General features: G+C 44.4%; 1 protein-coding gene across 1 annotated transcript in view; it reads left to right on the top strand.

The window, feature by feature from the left end:
• The window catches only part of LOC121545588 (plexin-A1), a 241020-nt gene that overhangs the window by 146421 nt on the left and 74599 nt on the right, over positions 1-20000 (top strand). Inside the window, exons 7-9 of the mRNA XM_041856243.2 lie at positions 1-2; positions 2396-2495; positions 9719-9833. The exon at positions 1-2 is cut by the window's left edge and continues 152 nt beyond it. Of these exons, the coding sequence (XP_041712177.1) occupies positions 1-2; positions 2396-2495; positions 9719-9833 (217 nt within the window). The remainder of the gene's footprint in view (positions 3-2395; positions 2496-9718; positions 9834-20000) is intronic.

The following is a 20000-nucleotide window of genomic DNA, read 5'->3' as shown; positions in this document are numbered from 1 at the left end:
GGGTGAGACATTTAGCCACTGCATCCTCATGCTGCTATTTGCTGGTAATATAACGCAGTTACACTGTGTGTGAACAACATTGTTTTATTTTATTATTTGTCTGTGTGTAGATTGTGTTATACTGACATACTGAGACTCTTTCTTGGGGACAAACGTACTGTGAATCTGTTAGGGCTGGGCAGTGTACATTCTTAGAAAAAAAGGTTCTGGATAGAACCAAAAAGGGTTCTATGCTTGCTTCATATATGGCACCTCTAAAGGTTCTATATAGAACCCTTTTGTAGAGTTCTTTGATCAGAACCCCAGGAGTTCTTCTTCACTGAACCACAACTGGTTCCATATAGAACCCTTGGGCTCCATATAGGGTTCTATATGGAACCAATTTCAGTTCTATATAGAACCTTTAGGCATGCCATATATGAAGCAAGCATAGAACCCTTTTTTGTCCTATCCATCTGCATGGCCAGATGGATGCAGACATGGTGACATGCTTGCAAGTGTTCTATAATTACACTATTACTTTGTGTATCTTACTGTCTGCCAACTACTGGCTGCTAGTTTGTCTTTTCTTAACAAGTTGTTGCTAAAATAAATTGTGTTAGCCGCTAATACTAATCGGTAGTTACCTGGCTAGCTAGCAAACGTAGCTAGCTAATACAGCCTGGTACCAGTGAGGGTGTAGGCTAAGATAAGCATGTTGTTTGTGCAATGTTATCTTCTAAATCAGAGAGGAATAGGTGAAGCATGAATATGTTAGCTAGCTAGCTAGCTAGCAACACTGCATGACCAAAACATCTAATTCCAATATCATGGGCATTAATATGGAGTTAGTCCCCCCTTTGCTGCTATAACAGCCTCCACTCTTCTGGGAAGGCTTTCCACTAGATGTTGGAACATTGCTGCGGGGACTTTCTTCCATTCAGCTACAAGAGCTTTAGTGAGGTCGGGCACTAATGTTGGGTGATTAGGCCTGGCTCGCAGTCGGCGTTCCAATGAATCCCAAAGGTGTTAGATGGAGTTGAGATCAGGCCTCTGTGCAGGCCAGTCAAGTTCTTCCACACCGATCTCGACAAACCATTTCTGTATGGACCTCGCTTTGTGCACGGGGGCATTGTCATGTTGAAACAGGAAAGGGCTTTCCCCAAACTGTTGCCAGTTGGAAGCACAGAATCGTCTAGAATGTCATTGTAAGCGTTAAGATTTCCCTTCACTGGAACTAAGGGGCCTAGCCCGAACCATGAAAAACAACCCCATACCATTATTCCTCCTTCACCAAACTTTGCAGTTGGCACTATGCATTCAGGCAGGTAGAGTTCTCCTGGAATCCGCCAAACCCATATTCGTCCGTCAGACTGCCAGATGGTGAAGCGTGATTCATCACTCCAGAGAACGCGTTTCCACTGCTCCAATGGCGGCGAGCTTTACACCACTCCAGCCGAAGCTTGGCATTGCACATGGTGATCTTAGGCTTGTGTTCAGCTGCTCGGCCATGGAAACCCATTTCATGAAGCTCCCGACGAACCGTTCTTGTGCTGACGTTGCTTCCAGAGGCAGTTTGGGACTCGGTAGTGAGAGTTGCAACTGAGGACAGACGATTTTACGCGTTGCGTGCTTCAGAACTCGCCGGTCCCATTCTGTGAGCTTGTGTTGCCTACCACTTCACGGCTGAGCCGTTGTTTCTCCTAGACGTTTCCATTTCACAATAATGGCACTTACAGTTGACAGGGGCAGCTCCAGCAGGGCGGAAATGTTACGAATTGACTTGTTGGAAAGGTGGCATCCTATGACGGTGCCACGTTGAAAGTCACTGAGCTCTTCAGTACGACCATTCTACTGCCAATGTTTGTCTATGGAGATTGCACTAATTTGAAGGGGTGTTCACATACTTTTGTATATATAGTGTACAAGAGGTAAGAAAACATGCAATGTAACATCTAATTAGGGTCACCTGGAAACACTGACCAACACTTTGGTTCCTACCCTGTCAAAAATTCCTCCCTGGCTTATGTATTTGTTGTCATGTCAAACCACAATGTATTCAAGGTGCTGCCCACTATATTCCATCTATAGAATTAGAATAATGTGGAAATTATAATAAAAGTACAGGAAATGCAGGAATTGATGAAAATGCCGAAAATGATTTTTGTTTGACGTTAGATTGAACAGTATGAAACAATCAGAATGGAGAAAGCCCCATTGAAATCACTTATAATGTATGTGTTGCCACCTTAGGGTCATGAACTACTCATAAAGCATATTTAGAACTTTTATAAATCAAAAACATAAAATACCATCAAATATGGTCATACCGTCAACAATGTGAAAAATATTGTGAAAGATATTTTGGCCATATCCCCCAGCCCTAGAAGCTGTATATGACTGTAAATCTTTCTAGGGGACAAGCGTACTGTGAAGCTGTATCTGAAGTCTAAGGAGACAGGGAAGAAGTTTGCCAGTGTGGACTTTGTCTTCTACAACTGCAGTGTGCACCAATCGTAAGTTCTGTTTTACGTCATTCTGTGTGTGTGTGTGTGTGTGTGTGTGTGTGTGTGTGAGAGAGAGAGAGAAAGAGAGATAGAGAAAGAGGAGCGAGAAATAGAGAACGAGAGAGAGAGAAAGACACCCTCTCCTCTCTGCTCTGCAGTGCTTGTTACTGCTGATGAGATCAGACCCTTAATGTCATTTTCTTAATAACTTGGAGCTCCTCTGATGTCATTGATCATGTTTTACTACACTGAGTTATGTTCCTTTAGCCCCTGTATCTACAGTGCCTTGCAAAAGTATTCAACCCCCTTGGCATTTTTCCTATTTTGTTGCACTACAACCTGTAATTTAAATTGATTTTTATTTGGATTTCATGTAATGGACATACACAAAATAGTCCAAATTGGTGAAGTGAAATGAAAAAAATAACAAAAAATTCACCCCCTTTGCTATGAAGCCCCTAAATAAGATATGGTGCAACCAATTACCTTCAGAAGTCACATAATTAGTTAAATAAAGTCCACCTGTGTGCACATGTGTCTCAGTATATATACACCTGTTCTGAAAGGCCCCAGTGTCTGTAACACCACTAAGCAAGGGGCACCACCAAGCAAGCGGCACCATGAAGACCAAGGAGCTCTCCAAACAGGTCAGGGACAAAGTTGTGGAGAAGTACAGATCAGGGTTGGGTTATAAAAAAATATCAGAAACATTGAACATCCCACGGAACACCATTAAATCCATTATAAAAAAATGGAAAGAATATGGCACCACAACAAACCTGCCAAGAGAGGGCCGCCCACCAAAACTCACGGACCAGGCAAGGAGGGCATTAATCAGAGAGGCAACAAAGAGACCAAAGATAACCCTGAAGCGGAGATTGGAGTATCTGTCCATAGGACCACTTTAAGCCGTACACTCCACAGAGCTGGGTTTTACGGAAGAGTGGCCAGAAAAAAAGCCATTGCTTAAAGAAAAAAATAAGCAAACACATTTGGTGTTTGCCAAAAGGCATGTGGGAGACTCCCCAAACATATGGAAGTAGGTACTCTGGTCAGATGAGACTAAAATTGAGCTTTTTGGCCATCAAGGAAAATGCTATGTCTGGCGCAAACGCAACACCTCTCATCACACCGAGAACACCATCCCCACAGTGAAGCATGGTGGTGGCAGCATCATGCTGTGGGGATGTTTTTCATCGGCAGGGACTGGGAAACTGGTCAGAATTGAAGGAATGATGGATGGCGCTAAATACAGGGAAATTCTTGAGGGAAACCTGTTTCAGTCTTCCAGAGATTTGAGGCTGGGACGGTTCACCTTCCAGCAGGACAATGACCCTAAGCATACTGCTAAAGCAACACTCGAGTGGTTTAAGGGGAAACATTTAAATGTCTTGGAATGGCCTAGTCAAAGCCCAGACCTCAATCCAATTGAGAATCTGTGGTATGACTTAAAGATTGCTGTACACCAGCGGAACCCATCCAATTTGAAGGAGCTGGAGCAGTCTTGCCTTGAAGAATGGGCAAAAATCCCAGTGGCTAGATGTGCCAAGCTTATAGAGACATACCCTAAGAGGGGGTGAATACTTTCACAAGCCACTGTATCCCACCATCCCTTGCTCTGCCTTTCACTAAACATATAGATATGGTCCAAAGACCCCCATCTCCCCTCTCACCCTTATCATTTCCCACTCCATTATTATATATTTAATCTCTCCCTCTTCCTCTCTAGCCATCCTTCCCCATTCTCTCACTTTCTCTCTCATCCTCTTTCCCCTATATCTCTTCTCCATCTCCTCCCCTCTAACTCTCCCCTACCCCCCTTCATTCTCTCCATCTCCTCCCCTCTAACTCTCCCCTACCCCCCTCATTCTCTCCATCTCCTCCCCTCTAACTCTCCCCTACCCTGACATGCTACCCATCTCCTCCCCTCTAACTCTCCCCTACCCCCTTCATTCTCTCCATCTCCTCCCCTCTAACTCTCCCCTACCCTGACATGCTACCCATCTCCTCCCCTCTAACTCTCCCCTACCCTGACATGCTACCCATCTCCTCCCCTCTAACTCTCCCCTACCCTGACATGCTACCCATCTCCTCCCCTCTAACTCTCCCCTACCCTGACATGCTACCCATCTCCTCCCCTCTAACTCTCCCCTACCCTGACATGCTACCCATCTCCTCCCCTCTAACTCTCCCCTACCCTGACATGCTACCCATCTCCTCCCCTCTAACTCTCCCCTACCCTGACATGCTACCCATCTCCTCCCCTCTAACTCTCCCCTACCCTGACATGCTACCCATCTCCTCCCCTCTAACTCTCCCCTACCCTGACATTCTACCCATCTCCTCCCCCTCTAACTCTCCCCCTACCCTGACATGCTACCCATCTCCTCCCCTCTAACTCTCCCCTACCCTGACATGCTACCCATCTCCTCCCCTCTAACTCTCCCCCTACCCTGACATGCTACCCATCTCCTCCCCTCTAACTCTCCCCCTACCCTGACATGCTACCCATCTCCTCCCCTCTAACTCTCCCCTACCCTGACATGCTACCCATCTCCTCCCCTCTAACTCTCCCCTACCCTGACATGCTACCCATCTCCTCCCCTCTAACTCTCCCCTACCCTGACATGCTACCCATCTCTTCCTTTCATGCTCTCCTTTTCTCTCTTCTTTCCTGTTGGTCCTTTCTCCTTCTGGTCCAGATGTTCCTCTCTGCTCTTATTTATCAAACATATTTTTTTCCTCGCCCCTGCTCTGTGAGCTGCATACATTAGCATAGCAATATTCTGCTAATTAGCTGCCCTGGCGCCCCATTAGAGCTGGACATAATGGAGAGCGTATGTAAAGTGTTCACCTGGACCTCTTATCAAGGCTTGTATCATCGTCTTTGAACGTAGAGGATTTGTGATTATATATGGACCTATGTATGTGTGGGTGTGCGCTGTCTACCACGTGTGTGTGTGTGTGTGTATGTGTGTCTGTGTGTGTGTGTGTGTGTGTGTGTGCGTGTGTGTGTGCATGAGGGCTGGTTAAGCACTCCCACCATGCCTCTCTCATTGAATAAGCAGGCATAGTGAGGTCTTTGATGTGCTGTATGCAACACACTCCATCAGGACATTACAGTACACTACAGTCTAGTTTTAACAGCCCAGCCTTGTCAGCCACACAGAACCCACGTGACCCCCTGACCCCCTGACCTACTCCCCTCCTGACCTCTGACCCTGACCCCAGCGTGTGTAGGCTGCCAGTGGGCCGGGTGTGCCAACGGGGCTGCTGGGCAATAAAGAGCTTTCCTCAGAGGTGACGGGCATGGTGGGCGGGGGGGGGCACTTTACTTGGCAAGGCAAATTTTCCCGCCAGCTATTTACATACACAGTAACAATATTAGAGTTTTGCATTAAAAAGACTGCCGGAATAGTTTAATTGAGCGTGTGAGGGACCGAATGTATTTTTAATGAGAGGAGCGCGGAGAAAAAGAGGGAGAGGGGGGTGAAAACAAGTGAAGGAGAGATGGATTGTGCCCATTGTGTTGGGAATAATGTGTCCACAGAGCTAAAAGGTTAGCGCCTCAGCCAAACCACAATGCCTATTAGAATATAAAAAGAATGATGAAATGCATGTAGGATTCAGAGCCCTTGAAAAGGCTCACTCATGGAAGACAGAGAGCCCTGAGACAGGCTCTCGTAGACAGGGTGGGTGTTCACCGCATCTCCCTGCTACCAGTGTTGGGGAAGCTTCTCTGAAAATATAGTTTACCAAGCTACCAGTTGCTTCACAGTAAGAAATTAAGCTACACTAAACCTACCCTTTTGTAAAATACAGTCTAATTATAATAATATGCCATTTAGCAGACGCTTTTATCCAAAGCGACTTACAGTTATGCGTGCATACATTTTTTTTGTGTATGGGTGGTCCCGGGGATCGAACCCACTACCTTGGCGTTACAAGCACCGTGCTCTACCAGCTGAGCTACAGAGGACCACTGAAGTTCTTTTGAAAAAGTAATTCACTACATCCAAACTGTAAATCTGAAATATCATAGACTACAAATTGCAAGAACAGATCACTTTGGGGTCATATGTTAACAGAATGTGTAATTTAGCCTATTAAACACAAGAATTAGGCTGGTCTGATGCTGAAAAAGAAAGGAAATGATTGCCTACTTCCCTCATAATATACTTTTACATTTTTTAAAGTAGTGTGTAGTTCCAGTAGTTAGCTACACCACTATATGGCAAAAAGGTAATGAACTACTGAAAACACTACCAAGATTTGAATTTAGTTCAACTACTACCAAGCTACTGCAAAATGTAGTTAAATTACTAGTTGAACTACATGTAGTTCACTACTCCCCAATACTGCCAGCTACTGGCCTGGTGCTGCTTGACCACCTGGAGACACTTCACTGTTGTAACAGGACAAGAACATTGGGCTACAACATTCTGATAACATTCTATCAATCTAAAGAATGGTTTAGATGGGAGGAAGAGGTATTATTTTGTGGTATCCACTCTCACTTCAATGATCCCAATTGTCTTTTCAATCTAACATTCACTTTGTTCTGAACATACAGTATCTATCTATCACAGATCATACTATAGGTGTTAGGATAAGAACAAATAGAGAACAGATAAATAGTGATAGACCTGATAGATGTTCTGAGTTGTTAGATTGGAGGTAGAGGTGGGAAGATGAGTTTGTTATTGCCCAGGTTCAGGTGTGATATTTCCAGACAGCAGAGGGTGAGTGATAGGCCAGGCATGGTGCCACTCCACCTGGCGGGACTGAGTACCTCTCCTCTACCTCTTCTCTCATCTACCTCTACCTTTCCTGCTGAACCAGGCAGAACAAAGGAAACAGCCTCTGAGTGTTTATTCACCCAGCTCCTGAATAGGCACTATAGCAACAATAAAGCATGTTTGTAATTTAAGCAGAAACAAGGAAAGCTTTAATTAAATAGGATCATTATATCAATGTATCTGTCTGTTTACTGATACCGATATGAAGTATATTTTTTACAATGGAAACAGTGGGTACTGTATGCATACTTAAATACATATATTCTATATTTGATTAAGTATCAATGTATGGTCTTGGGTGGTCTGATTAGCAGACAAGAAACATTTACTAGTTTGCAGTAGCAGCCCCAGAGCACTGCAGAGGCTTTGATTTCCTGCTGTAGCACATGCACATCTCCCAGTGTGGCGCTAAGAATCAGCAGGGTTCAAAGGGCATTGCCCCCCTTCTCTGTCTGCATCTAGCTGGGATCGATAGACCCAGATGTCTGGAGACTAGAAGGTAATACCCCTCAGAAGCAAACAAATAGCAGGCTGTTAGCGTAGCACAAATCCACCCTCGCTGTCGCTCTCTCTCTCTCTCTCTCTCTCTCTCTCTCTCTCTTCCTCCCCATAGTAATACACATACAGGAATCGATTATAGACTTTATCCCGTAGAGCTAGGATGCTAGTGGGTCCTGCTCATTATAGTAGTGTGGAGCTCTGCTACACATGCCTCATTCTGTCACTGGAATATGGGAGTAGGAGGCAAGTTAAAGGGCTTTGTATAACTCATAAAGATTTTTGAGAAATCAATGTGTTTATGTGGGGCGAAGCGGAGTGGAGTCAAACTAATGCATGTATTTTATTTTATCCGCTATTTTACTCTCCTGTAGCTATACCAACCTTGTTGAGGCTGCTGGTAATCCATGTTCATTTACGCTTTCTGAACTAAGGAAAAAGGAGTTTGGAGAAAAACAGGCTTATCTGGGCCTTGCAGCTTATTTGAATGTAAGCCTTTGAACATGTTGAATAGGAAGGAGGAGTATATCGCTCGAGCCATTTTCCTCTCTATGTTTATTTTACTGTCCGTTGGAGACATGGCAACTGGAAGAGTAAAACTTTGCTCTGTTCTGCTGTGTTCTGCTCTGTTCTGTTCTGCTCTGTTCAAAGTCCAATAATCCCAAAAAAATTTAGACACACTGACACATTCTTCCTGAAGTAAGATAATTACTCTACTGAAGTGACTTTAAAAGTTTGAGGTAGATGACCTTTAAGTACAGGGCAAAAATGGAGTTGAATCAGGTTTTCACCTTGGTCTACCCTAGTGTTTAGGATGGAGGATGGAACAGCCAGCCTCAGAAGCAGGGTTGATTCTGGACATCTATTCTAGAGGCTGATTGATCAATTAACTGATTTAAATGTTTCATTAAGCATCTACTCGTGTCCTGGAGGGCTGTGTTGTATTCTAGTGTTGCTTCTAAATGATTGTTAAATTACTTAATTGGACAAATCACCAGCAGAATTGATCCTGATGAGTTTGTATACCAGTGTTAAGAGGCTACCCTGAAGTGTTTTTTTGTAGTGATTCGAAAGAGACTGATCATTCTTACAATTTTTTGTGAGAGTGAAATTAATATAATTCAAATCATGTTGTGTTTCACGTACAGCCAATCAATATATTTTATTGCGGTAGCTCTTAGTTTTAACCAAACCAATGCACCGTGTGTGTTCAGTGTGTGTGTATTTGTGACCAGTGGAAACCTATGTCTTTTATTTAAATCCCTCTAGACCATGGTGTCACACATATGATCAGGAGAGTGATGGATTAAGTGATTAATTAATTTGGTGGGTGCTTATATTAGTCCTATTTCACTAGTGTGTATTATTCACTAGTGCCATTATCAACAGCAACCCTGGAGCAATTAGTCTTAAATGCCTTGCTCAAGGGCACATAGACAGCTGTTCCACCTTGTCGGCTTGGGGTTTCGAACTAGCAAACTTTCAGTCATTGGCCCAACGCTCTAACCGCCAGGCTATATGCCACTCTGATTAATGACCTAGCTATAAGGCCACCCTCCTTTCTCCTCTCAGTCCTCTTTTAATCTCACCAATGTTCTACCTGTTTTCCCCCTGCCTTTGGGTCTATCTTTCTGTCCCCATCTTCTTTACTCTCTATCTCTCAGTAGCTGTTGATAGGATGAATAGTTGACAGTCACTCATCTTGATCAGCCTTTTATCTCTACCTCTTTCATTTCCACCTACCTCTCATTCAACCTGCCTCTTCAACATGGAGATTGATATTAATATTGGTCAGAAAATTAAGATGTGAGACTGAGATGAGGTTGTTAGGCAAGGACAGCCATTTAAACAGTCGATAAATGTGTTTTTGTTCTGTTGAATTGTTTTAGATTCTCTGCAGTGACTCATTCTCTCTCTATGTCTCTCCGTTTGCAGGTGTCTGTCATGTGTCAATGGCTCATTCCCCTGCCACTGGTGTAAATACCGCCACATGTGCACTCAGAACGCCAACGACTGTTCCTTCCAGGAGGGCCGTGTCAATGTGTCAGAGGTGAGAGATCCCCACTGTCCCAAAATACTGCACACTGTCTCCCTGTGTAACAACCATCTCTTCAGTAACACATTAAATTGATGACGCCAGTCAGTGTCATACCCACTCACACACTGTGAAACCTGTCATACAGAAATACAGGCACGCACATGCAGGCACGCACACACACACTCCTCCTCCTGTTGATGAGAGTGATGCACGTGCTGGTTGATATCCAGTAGTCCCCAGCTGGGCTCTTGGTATTGTCGTGCCACCATGCCTGGGCCTCAGATGCTATGAGTGGTAAAGCAGCAGCTGTTTAAATAAAACCAGCCCTGGATTTATGCACTTATAAACAGGCCAGGGTGAATGACTATGCAAATTGTATTGTGTTCTACATTTCCAAATGTTACATTTGCATGAAAGCCAATATCAATCTCATCCGCTGCTCTGCTGTCTCTCTCTCTGTACCGTATTACCACCACCAAACCCAATCTCTCTCTCTCTCTCTCTCTCTCTCTCTCTCTCTCTCTCTCTCTCTCTCTCTCTCTCTCTCTCTCTCTCTCTCTCCTTCTATCTCTCTCCCTCTCTCTCTCTCTCTCTCTCTCCTTCTCTCCCTCTCTCTCTCTCTCTCTTTCGGCCCAACCGTGGAATGCCAAGTGCACGCTCTGTGGTGCTGTACAAGAGTGAACTGTTTACTGGCAGAACACAGCCCTCCATCACACACACACACACACACACACACACACACACACACACACACACACACACACACACACACACACTGTACGAAATGTACAATAAAATCACAAACTCAGTCAACTGTAACAAACAAACAAATTCCTTCAAACCTTAATCTCCAAACCCACTGATCCCTGTGACAATCACCTACTTAAAAGTGTAAATTCACATTTACAGCCATGTCGAGTGACCTCGGGGGACGTGAAACCCTGAGCTATCTGTTCAGACGCTGTGTTCTGCTGTTCAGTGCTGCGAGCGTCTCTGAATGTGCCTGATGTATACATGTGTTTGTCTTGGCTGTGAGCAGAGTAGGTTCCTTATCTCTTCCATGGCAGAACACCTTTCCCATGCGTCTGGGTTACATTGCGGTTTATTTATGATATTAATTGGCCATGAGGTATCCTACCTCAATCCAATTACGGACCGCAGCTTTTATCTCTGCAGCGTAGCTGCAGGCGTCGCCGCTCACAGCACTACAGATGCTCTCTCTCTCTCTCTTTCTCTCTGTCTCTTTCTCTCTCTCTCTCTTTCTCTCTCTCTTTCTCTCTCTCCCACTCTCTCTCCCTCACTCTCTCTCTCTCTCTCTCTCTCTCTCTCTCTCTCTCTCTCTCTCTCTCTCTCTCTCTCTCTCTCTCTCTCTCTCTCTCTCTCTCTCTCTCTCTCTCTCTCTCTCTCTCTCTCTCTCTCTCTCTCTCTCTCTCTCTCTCTCTCTCTCTCTCACTCTCTTACCTCTAAAAGGAAATTACATGGATTAACATTCTGTTCTGTTTCTGTAAAACCAATGCTCTCTCTCCCTGCAAAGCTGCGTCTATAAACGTGGCTAAGTGTCTAGTCTCAGGAAAGACAATTTGGCATGCATTCATACAGGGTGGTGGAGGGGCCGGGCTGTGGGGGGCTGTATTTTTGGGAAAAGGTGTGTGAAGAAAGGGCAGAGAATAGAGAAAATAGGGGAGAGGTGAGAGGCGACACATACAATGAGGTTTCGTGGTGTCATAGTGATGGTCAAAATGGTGGACTAAATGCCATCAGTCAGACAGCCTGTTCTTCCCCCTGAGCTGAGCTGTAATCCAACCAAACCACTCACATACACTATACTCCCAGCACTGATATTTTCTCATTTTGGTGCATAGGTTACCATGGTAACATGAATAGTCCGTATCAATAGGCTTGTTACACATAGATGCTATTATTTTATGTTGCACAATGCCATGGCCACCATTTATCCTTTCTTTTGATGGACTCTTTGTGCACCATAGTCGATAATACAATTGAACCCAAAATGTATATAAAACAACGGGTTTCAATGGAGTAGGCATTTTGGATAGGAAGGAAAATGACGCAACATTTGAAATAATGTGTAAATAAGTCATAGAGATTTATTGTGTTATCACTCTTTCGCCAAGTCACACTCAACTTTTACAGTATCTGTATGCCCATTGATATGCCAAAATACATTTCTCATAGTTGTGTGTCCACCAGCATCGTAACTAAGTCCCCCAATGTAATGAGTAACATTAGCAAATCAAATGTATATCAATCAACATCTGCCTGACAGCCGATAAACAAAGGAGCACATTAAATCCGACCAGGCAGAAAATTGCTAGAGTAAGCCACACTTGAGAAACCCATCAGGATAAATGAATAAACAAACAAACATTGAAACAAACAAATTTGTTCCGCTGTGCAGGGTTGTCATGGACAGTGGTTGTGGGTAGGGTCTGTTGGTCTGGTAGAAGTAGCGGCTGTCTGTCTGTTTGCAGCCAGTCTCCAACAATGTGATGGACTCGTTACAGAACTGGGCTTAGTCAAAGAATCAAATCCCTGATAGAAGGGCTATACCCAAAACATGATCAAACAATGAGTCCTTATGGAGTTCCCTACATGCAGTACCTATACACTGAGTGTACAAAACATTAGGAACACCATCCTAATATTGAGTTGTACCCGCCTTGCCAATTCACCTTCTGAATGGCACACATACACAATCCATGTCTCAATTGTCTCAAGACTTAAAAATCCTTCTTTAACCTGTCTCCTCCCCTTCATCTACACTGATTGAAGTGGATTTAACAAGTGACATCAATAAGGGATCATAGCTTTCACCTGGTCAGTCTATGTCATGGAAAGAGCAGGTGTTCCTAATGTTTTGTACACTCAGTGTATATTATGTCACCCACTGGGGGAATAAAACACTTCTGCTACTTTTCCTTGTCCAATTCATAACCATTAGAGCAGCTTTGGCTGTACAGATGTAAACATGGAGATGGAGATTAGTCTTTATTAGCTGATTATTACAAGAAGCATCAAAACACCAGAGGGAGGTAATGTGTATCTCTGTTCTCCTCCTGTCACCCACATTTACTGCTCTGGAGGGTGAAACATAGGCCTAGTGTACTTCCTTAGATTAAGATATTACACACTAGGCTTGCTTTGGTTAACACCAGTTAATACCGGTTGTCATAGATTTAAATAAAATTGATTATGTATTTGTGGCTATATGTCTGATGAAGTATGTATTCATGGTAAAACCTGGAAAGTAAAAGCTACTCCTCACTCGGATCCTCTTCTAGTCCTAATTTCTGTATTCATGCATTTAGACAGGCATCCTCAGTGCCACCTCTCTCTCCTCCCCGTCTGCCAAGCATAATTCCTTCCTTCCCTCGAATTTACAGTCTGTCTCATGTGGCTGTCAGGTGTTTTTTTTCCTCCGCCCTCTCTTGTCTCTCTGGTGTTGTGAAAGCATTTCTCCTGTGAGTACACACATGCATGCACACAAACACACACACACACACACACACACACACACACACACACACACACACACACACACAATACACACACACTAGAGGACGTGCGCCCAACAGCATCTTGGTAAGATGCAGTAGCGCTACAGTAAACAGACTGTAAACAAGCAAGGGAGGAGAAGACCTGCCAAAGAGCACAAGCTCCAACTCTCAGCCCTGCTCAACTTAGGCTTTCTCCATCCCCAGTGTCACTACTCAGAACAGACCAGCCAACTCCACCACTACTGCAGCCAGCCTTACAGAATGGGACAAACATCTGAGGCTGTACCATTAACACTAGAAATGCTGGGCCTGGAGGGACCCTACTTCAAGCCAATGACACGTCTTTTGGAGGTCAACATTCTAACAGTCTAATAAATAAATGTCATATGCTATTGGAAAAATAATCATTTGGTTGTATTTATGAAGGTGAACATGAAGAAAAAAATATAATACAACATAATAACATTTTCATTAGTTTATGTTACTGTAGGCTATATGTAAAAACAAAAAAACACAAAAAACACCACAATTAAAGTGTTAAATCGATCACAAAGAAATCCTTTATAATTTTGTTTTGGCAGATCTTAAGAAACAGTATGGAAATAAGAAAATGTCTTTCAAAAGACAGAATAGCACATTTTATTTTGTTACCAGTCTTTGCTTAGTAGCCTGAGCTAAAGGATAGGCTTCCACTTGCTCACATGCATGGAACAGCGGTTATTCTTAGAAAAAGCCATATTTTGAAATAGAGCTCACCTCTTCAATTTTGAGAGTTATTTGGCAAAGGTAAGTATTTTAGAAACTGCTCTTTCTGATATTATACAGAAATCATGTGCATGTGACTCTGTTGGAGGATTTGAATAAGTGACTTTTTGGCACTCCGTTTTCCTGCCTCAAGCTGCACCGATCTCTTCATATAAAATCGGACAATTGATAATATTGTCACCCATCAGACTATTGTGAATTTAATCTTGTCTTTAGGCTAATTCTATTAATATATGTATGTGTTAAATTAGTTTCGATATAGTTTAGGTGTAGTTTCGATGGGACATCATCAGCTGGGCATGCTGACTGGCGGTGAAGTACTGATGGTGAAGTACTGGTGGTGAATTACTGATGGTGAAGTACTGGTGGTGAAGTACTGGTGGTGAATTACTGATGGTGAAGTACTGATGGTGAAGTACTGGTGGTGAATTACTGATGGTGAAGTACTGATGGTGAAGTACTGGTGGTGAATTACTGATGGTGAAGTACTGGTGGTGAATTACTGATGGTGAAGTACTGGTGGTGAATTACTGATGGTGAAGTACTGGTGGTGAAGTACTGGTGGTGAATTACTGATGGTGAAGTACTGGTGGTGAATGAAAAATGACATGACCTCTTAAAACTGCTTATAACACAAATTCTGTTCGCGATATTTAAATTATTTCAACATACGTGTGTTACAGATGTAGGATCTTCATTTGAGCCAGTTTGCTACAGCAGAAAAAGAATCCTGCAGCAACAGGAAATGTGAATTATCATGTGGATTATAATGGTTCTATATCTGGTTCTCCCTGGCGCTGCCTCCCGCTCATGGATCCAAGCCTGCCACTGATCTGCACCTGCTTTAATTATTCAAAGTGTATTCAATCTTCATTTCCAGATGCCTCAACGTCTGTCCTCCTAATGGATGCTGAGGATGAATTTTACATAGAGGAGTTGAGATCCTGGTGAAGGCTTCTTCATGTGGGGTTTGGTCCAATGACACCATCTGGGCCAGCTCCACTTCCTTTATTTTCTCTTGAATAATTCCTACTCATCTAATGCTGCTGTCCTACTTCTCCCCTTCAGAGAAAGTACTGACTCTAGAACTCCCCTTGCAGCATCAGCATAATACGTGATCAGTGATCATGTTTCATGTTTGGTGCAAAGCTTGTTCTTTGTACAGTTTGTACAATATTATTAATTCTATAAACTGAGATAAAGTATTTTTAGCGAAGTGGTCAGTATCTGTGACTCCATAGCAGATTTCTCCCAGGAGTTTTTGACCGTGCATATTTCATCTCCCTATTCTCCGTGCTCCATCACAGGAGGGCCCAAGAGTGGGCGGACACTCCAAAAGCTTTTTCATGGTTCAAAGTCCCTTTCATTTAACCGCTGAGCTTTTCTGAGAGCCTCATGGTGTCTTATCAAGCACAGTTCTAACACTGTGTCTCACCACAGGACTAGACCTTGGGAACTTAATTCATACAACCCAACAAGTGTTACTCTTTACAACTTTTGTCATAGTAATATACTTACATAGTTACATAATATAGTTCTATACAGACATATACCTGTAAATAGTTGTTGTTTGTTGCAATGTTATCTTATGGTCCTAAACACAACCCAATATCAATTGTCTGAGCTCAGTGTTTCCTAGCATCAGGTATGAATAGCACTCTGTGTGTTGATCTGGTGTACCTACAGTAACACACACCCCTGGGAGTTGGTTGTGAAAGTCTCCATCGATTTGCAAAGTGTTGCTTATCACATTTATTAATGTCTCTGCATACAGCCTAGATACAGTGTGACAGAAACAGAGAGGACCATCTCTGATAAAACAAAGCCCAGAGCTCCATTGTGTTTGGCTCAAACAGCTCAGCTCTGTCCAAATCAAGAGGCCAGCGGGGAATTATTGGATTCGGCACGGAGCGGCCGACAGGCCTGAAATCACTGAGAGGGCTTGATGGATATGATATGCTGCTCGCTGGCCCCCTTGACCTGTCTGCACAGTATTCTTAGGAGAGATCTATAGGGACGTGTATTGGCTCGCATGAAACCTAGCAAACCCAGCAAAGTGAGATCATATTATTCAGCATCTCTCCGTCCGTGTCTCCCTCGGGAGATGTAGTCATCATATCAGAGCCCTTTTTAGCACTTCCTCTTTCTCTGTCATGCCCCTCTGTGTGTTCGGTCGGTGTGCGTTGCGCTTGTGGATGTGGGTCCTGCTCCTTGCTAGGGGGCCAGTTCACTGGGCTGTATCGGTAATCCATAAGGGCGCTCGGCAACTCTCTACTCGCCCCACCTCGCCTCGCCCCACCGCACACCCTTCTGTCAATCACAAAGATACTCATCTATCAAACCCCCTTGTCGCCAGCAGTGACACCCCATTCTTCATGGTGGATTGGGATTGATCAGGGGACCTGGAGGAGGAGGAGGCCCAAGAGGTCACAGCCAGCAGCCAGAAGCCAGCGCCCCACAGAGAACACGTCAGCATCCCATGATGACATCACCTCATTACTGTAGGGTCAAGCAGGGCCAATGGGAGATCAATGAGAAATCATCTGCATGAGAAACTAGGAAGACCCTCGTTCCTCTCTCTCCATGGCCTACAAACCCTACCCTCTCCCTCTGCTAGTGTTTTTAGAAGAATCATAGTTCATCCCTGTTGCAGCAGTCTCCCTCTCTCTTCCTCTCTCTCTCTCGCTCTCTCTTCCTTGCTCTCTCTCTCTCTCTCTCTCTCTCTCTCTCTCTCTCTCTCTCTCTCTCTCTCTCTCTCTCTCTCTCTCTCTCTCTCTCTCTCTCTCTCTCTCTCTCTCTCTCTCTCTCTCTCTCTCTCTCTCTCTCTCTCTCTCTCTCTCTCTCTCTCTCTCTCTCTCTCTCTCTCTCTCTCTCTCTCTCGTTCTGCTGTTTGTTATGTGAGCCCTGCTTAATGTTCTCAGACTGCCACCTCGGCAGTGTTGCACAGCTTTCTGGGAGGGGAAAATCAAATGCTAACAGAAATATGTTGCCAGAGGGGGCATGGCTGGAGGCTGCGTTTCAGTAAAACAAACACCATGGAGACTAGCATGCCATACAGAGCTGCCAGGGCCAGGCTAGCGCTAAGAGGAGGATATGGGAGAAGTCGAGATGAGTCTGGAGTTAGAAAACCCACTCATCTTTATCTGCTGCTGGCCAACTCCTTATTCTTTCTTCCTGTTTGCCCTCAAGACAGGTTTCTCTGCAGCTCTCTGACTCCCAACCCCAGGGTTAGATTGTGGTTTTGGAGCAGAGACAGCTGTAAGCTCTGCCTCTCTCTCTCTCTCCCAGAGATCCAGCCTTGTCTTTCCCCCAAGGGATGGATGGTAACACAAATAATCAGCCAAACACTCTCCCCTTTGGTGAACCCCTGACTCTCCTCCTGACTCTCATTCCCACCTTAATAAACGGCTGTGTGTCTCCCAGGGCCGTGTCTCACCTCTGTCTGACTCCCAGCACCAGGGGAGAGAGGGGGATGAGGGAAAGAGGGGGAACAGGGGAAGAGGGGGAGAGGAGGAAAAAAGGGGGAGATGGGGAGAGAGGGAGAGAGAGGGGGAGAGAGCATTGAGAGCAGCTAACCTAACCTGGAGCCCCAGCTCACACAAGCCTCTCTCTCTCTCTATTTTTCTTTCTCTCACTCTGTCTTTTCAAAGGAAATAAAGGAGTGAAAAAAGAAAAGAGAGAAACCACTTCAAAGGAATCCCCTTGGTAAACCATTGTTCCATTGTATTCCGCAAGAGTGCAATCTGATACGCACTTTCAACTCTGTTTTGACACCTGTCAGGACTGGTAATGAAATAGTTACTCTTTTTTCTTCACCACTTTTTGTTCATCAATGGATTGTCTCTCTCTCTCTTGCCCTCAACTTGTGTTCATCATCAGTTCCCCTCTGAACGTGGCGGGTCTTCGTCTCCTGGCTCTGGCTGATGGTTGATGATTGGATTTGGCTGGGCTGGGTGCTGAGAGCTGCAGGATGTGGTTCTGGCTTGGCCCGCAGTGCTGATCCAGCACTCTTTGTGTCTACGACCCTCCAATCCATGCCAATGCACCAGGCCTCTGGGGTTTCTGCTGCAGGCGGGCGGGCCGTGTGTTGGCACAGGTGGGACCAGTGTGTAGTCCAGACTGAGGACAATCTGTCTGTCTTTGTCTCTGCACTGTCTGACCAGAGACACGTGTTGTACATACCATAGAAGGAGGCTGTGGTCTGTCAGACCCAGATAGTGAGCGATAGCAGCGTTACACCACTGGTTGGGTGGGAGGACTGTTTGACTTCTTTGTCCTAGAGACAGACTGATAAACACATGAATGTGTGCACACACACACACACATCCACACACACACACACAGACACACACACACAGACACACAGATACACACACACACAGTCCCTATCAGAGGCTGGAGGGAGTTCATTAAGCGTGTTGTTTACGCTTGTCTGTTCCCCACCTGTGTGCACTGAATACTAAAGCAAATGGCTGCCTGGCCACCAGCACAACGTCTCGTTCAGACTCAGCGCAGCCCCCCTGGAATTGATAATCCTCTCTCGCTGCCGCTTTAGAATTGGGGATTCATTCACAAGCCCCATTATTCTTGTTTCGCTATTTGGTTTTGTGCCTATCGGGAGGAGAATAGGTATCACCCAATTCCATTACGTCCAATGATTTTTTTGGCCTGCTGTCTTTACGATTCAAATTGCAATTTCAAGTCATTACCTGCACTTAATTTAACGCTGGTTTAGCAAAGCACAAACTGATTTACAAATGAGCCTGCAGACCAGGGAGACGATGTTCAGCTAATAATGATTAAAGAGACCAAAGTTTCCATGAATATTTTGGGATTATTGCCATCACAGAATATTACCGTACTCAACACTGTTTATTCAAAGTAATATGGACCTCAGAGTTCCTTATCCTCAGTAGTTAAGGATAGTCTTCAGCTATTGGCTAATAGCTCCCTATTGTCTTGAGGTGAATCCTATACATTACTTCTAGCTTAGCTAGCAAGAGTCTTCCATTGTCTAATACATAGTAATTGAAGACAAAGACAGATCTGTCCAGATTCTTGCATAATCATATATTTATTCAGCGGAGAAGAGGAGTTGGTGGTGGTGAGAGGAGAGTAGGGGAGGGGAGAGGATAGGAGAAGAGAGGAGAGGAGAAAAGAGGAGAGGAAAGGAGAGCAGGAGAGAAGAGGAGAGGAGCAGAGGAAAGAGGGCGAGAGGAGAGGAGAGGTGAGTAGGGGAGGGGAGAAGGTAGGAGAAGAGAGGAGAAAAGAAGAGAGGAGGAGAGAACGGGAGAGGAGAGGAGGAGAGAACGGGAGAGGAGAGGAGGAGAGCTGTGGTGGAACACAGTTTAATAACAAGACTGCAGCCGCAGGCAATTAAATCTGCAGCCCAATGGAAGCGCCTGGCTGCCTGGTGTCACAGAGACCTGTGTTAGCTTCTGAGAAGGAGTCTGTTTACACAGCCCAACTTATGATAAGAAGCTTCACTCACACACACAGGAATGATATTCACAGTCCTCAGTATAGAGTATACTAGACACTGGTCTACCAGACCTGGAGTCATTCGCTAGAACTGAGAATTAAAATAGCAATCATATTATGTTTGAAATTCCTCAAATGTCTACAAATGTTGATATTGGAATAGTTTTGGCTTAAGGTACAGATTCATGACATCTTTTTTAATTTAGGCTTGACCCTTTGACTCTTCCTACTGACCAAGGTTGTCTGCTGTCTGGCTTGTTTGTCTAGCTTATTGGCATTGACTCATTTGAAAAGAAAGAGAAACAACACATTTCATTCACTCACATTAGCATGGTACTGTTAATGTATTTGCTATGTAACTGTTTGGAGTAGTAATATTTTTTCTTTACAGCCTGTTGCTAAATCTTGTGTGGGA

This window comes from Coregonus clupeaformis, chromosome 30 (genome assembly GCF_020615455.1).
Source record: "Coregonus clupeaformis isolate EN_2021a chromosome 30, ASM2061545v1, whole genome shotgun sequence".
NCBI classification, from domain to species: domain Eukaryota; kingdom Metazoa; phylum Chordata; class Actinopteri; order Salmoniformes; family Salmonidae; genus Coregonus; species Coregonus clupeaformis.
This window is presented reverse-complemented; position numbering and strand designations above follow the sequence as displayed.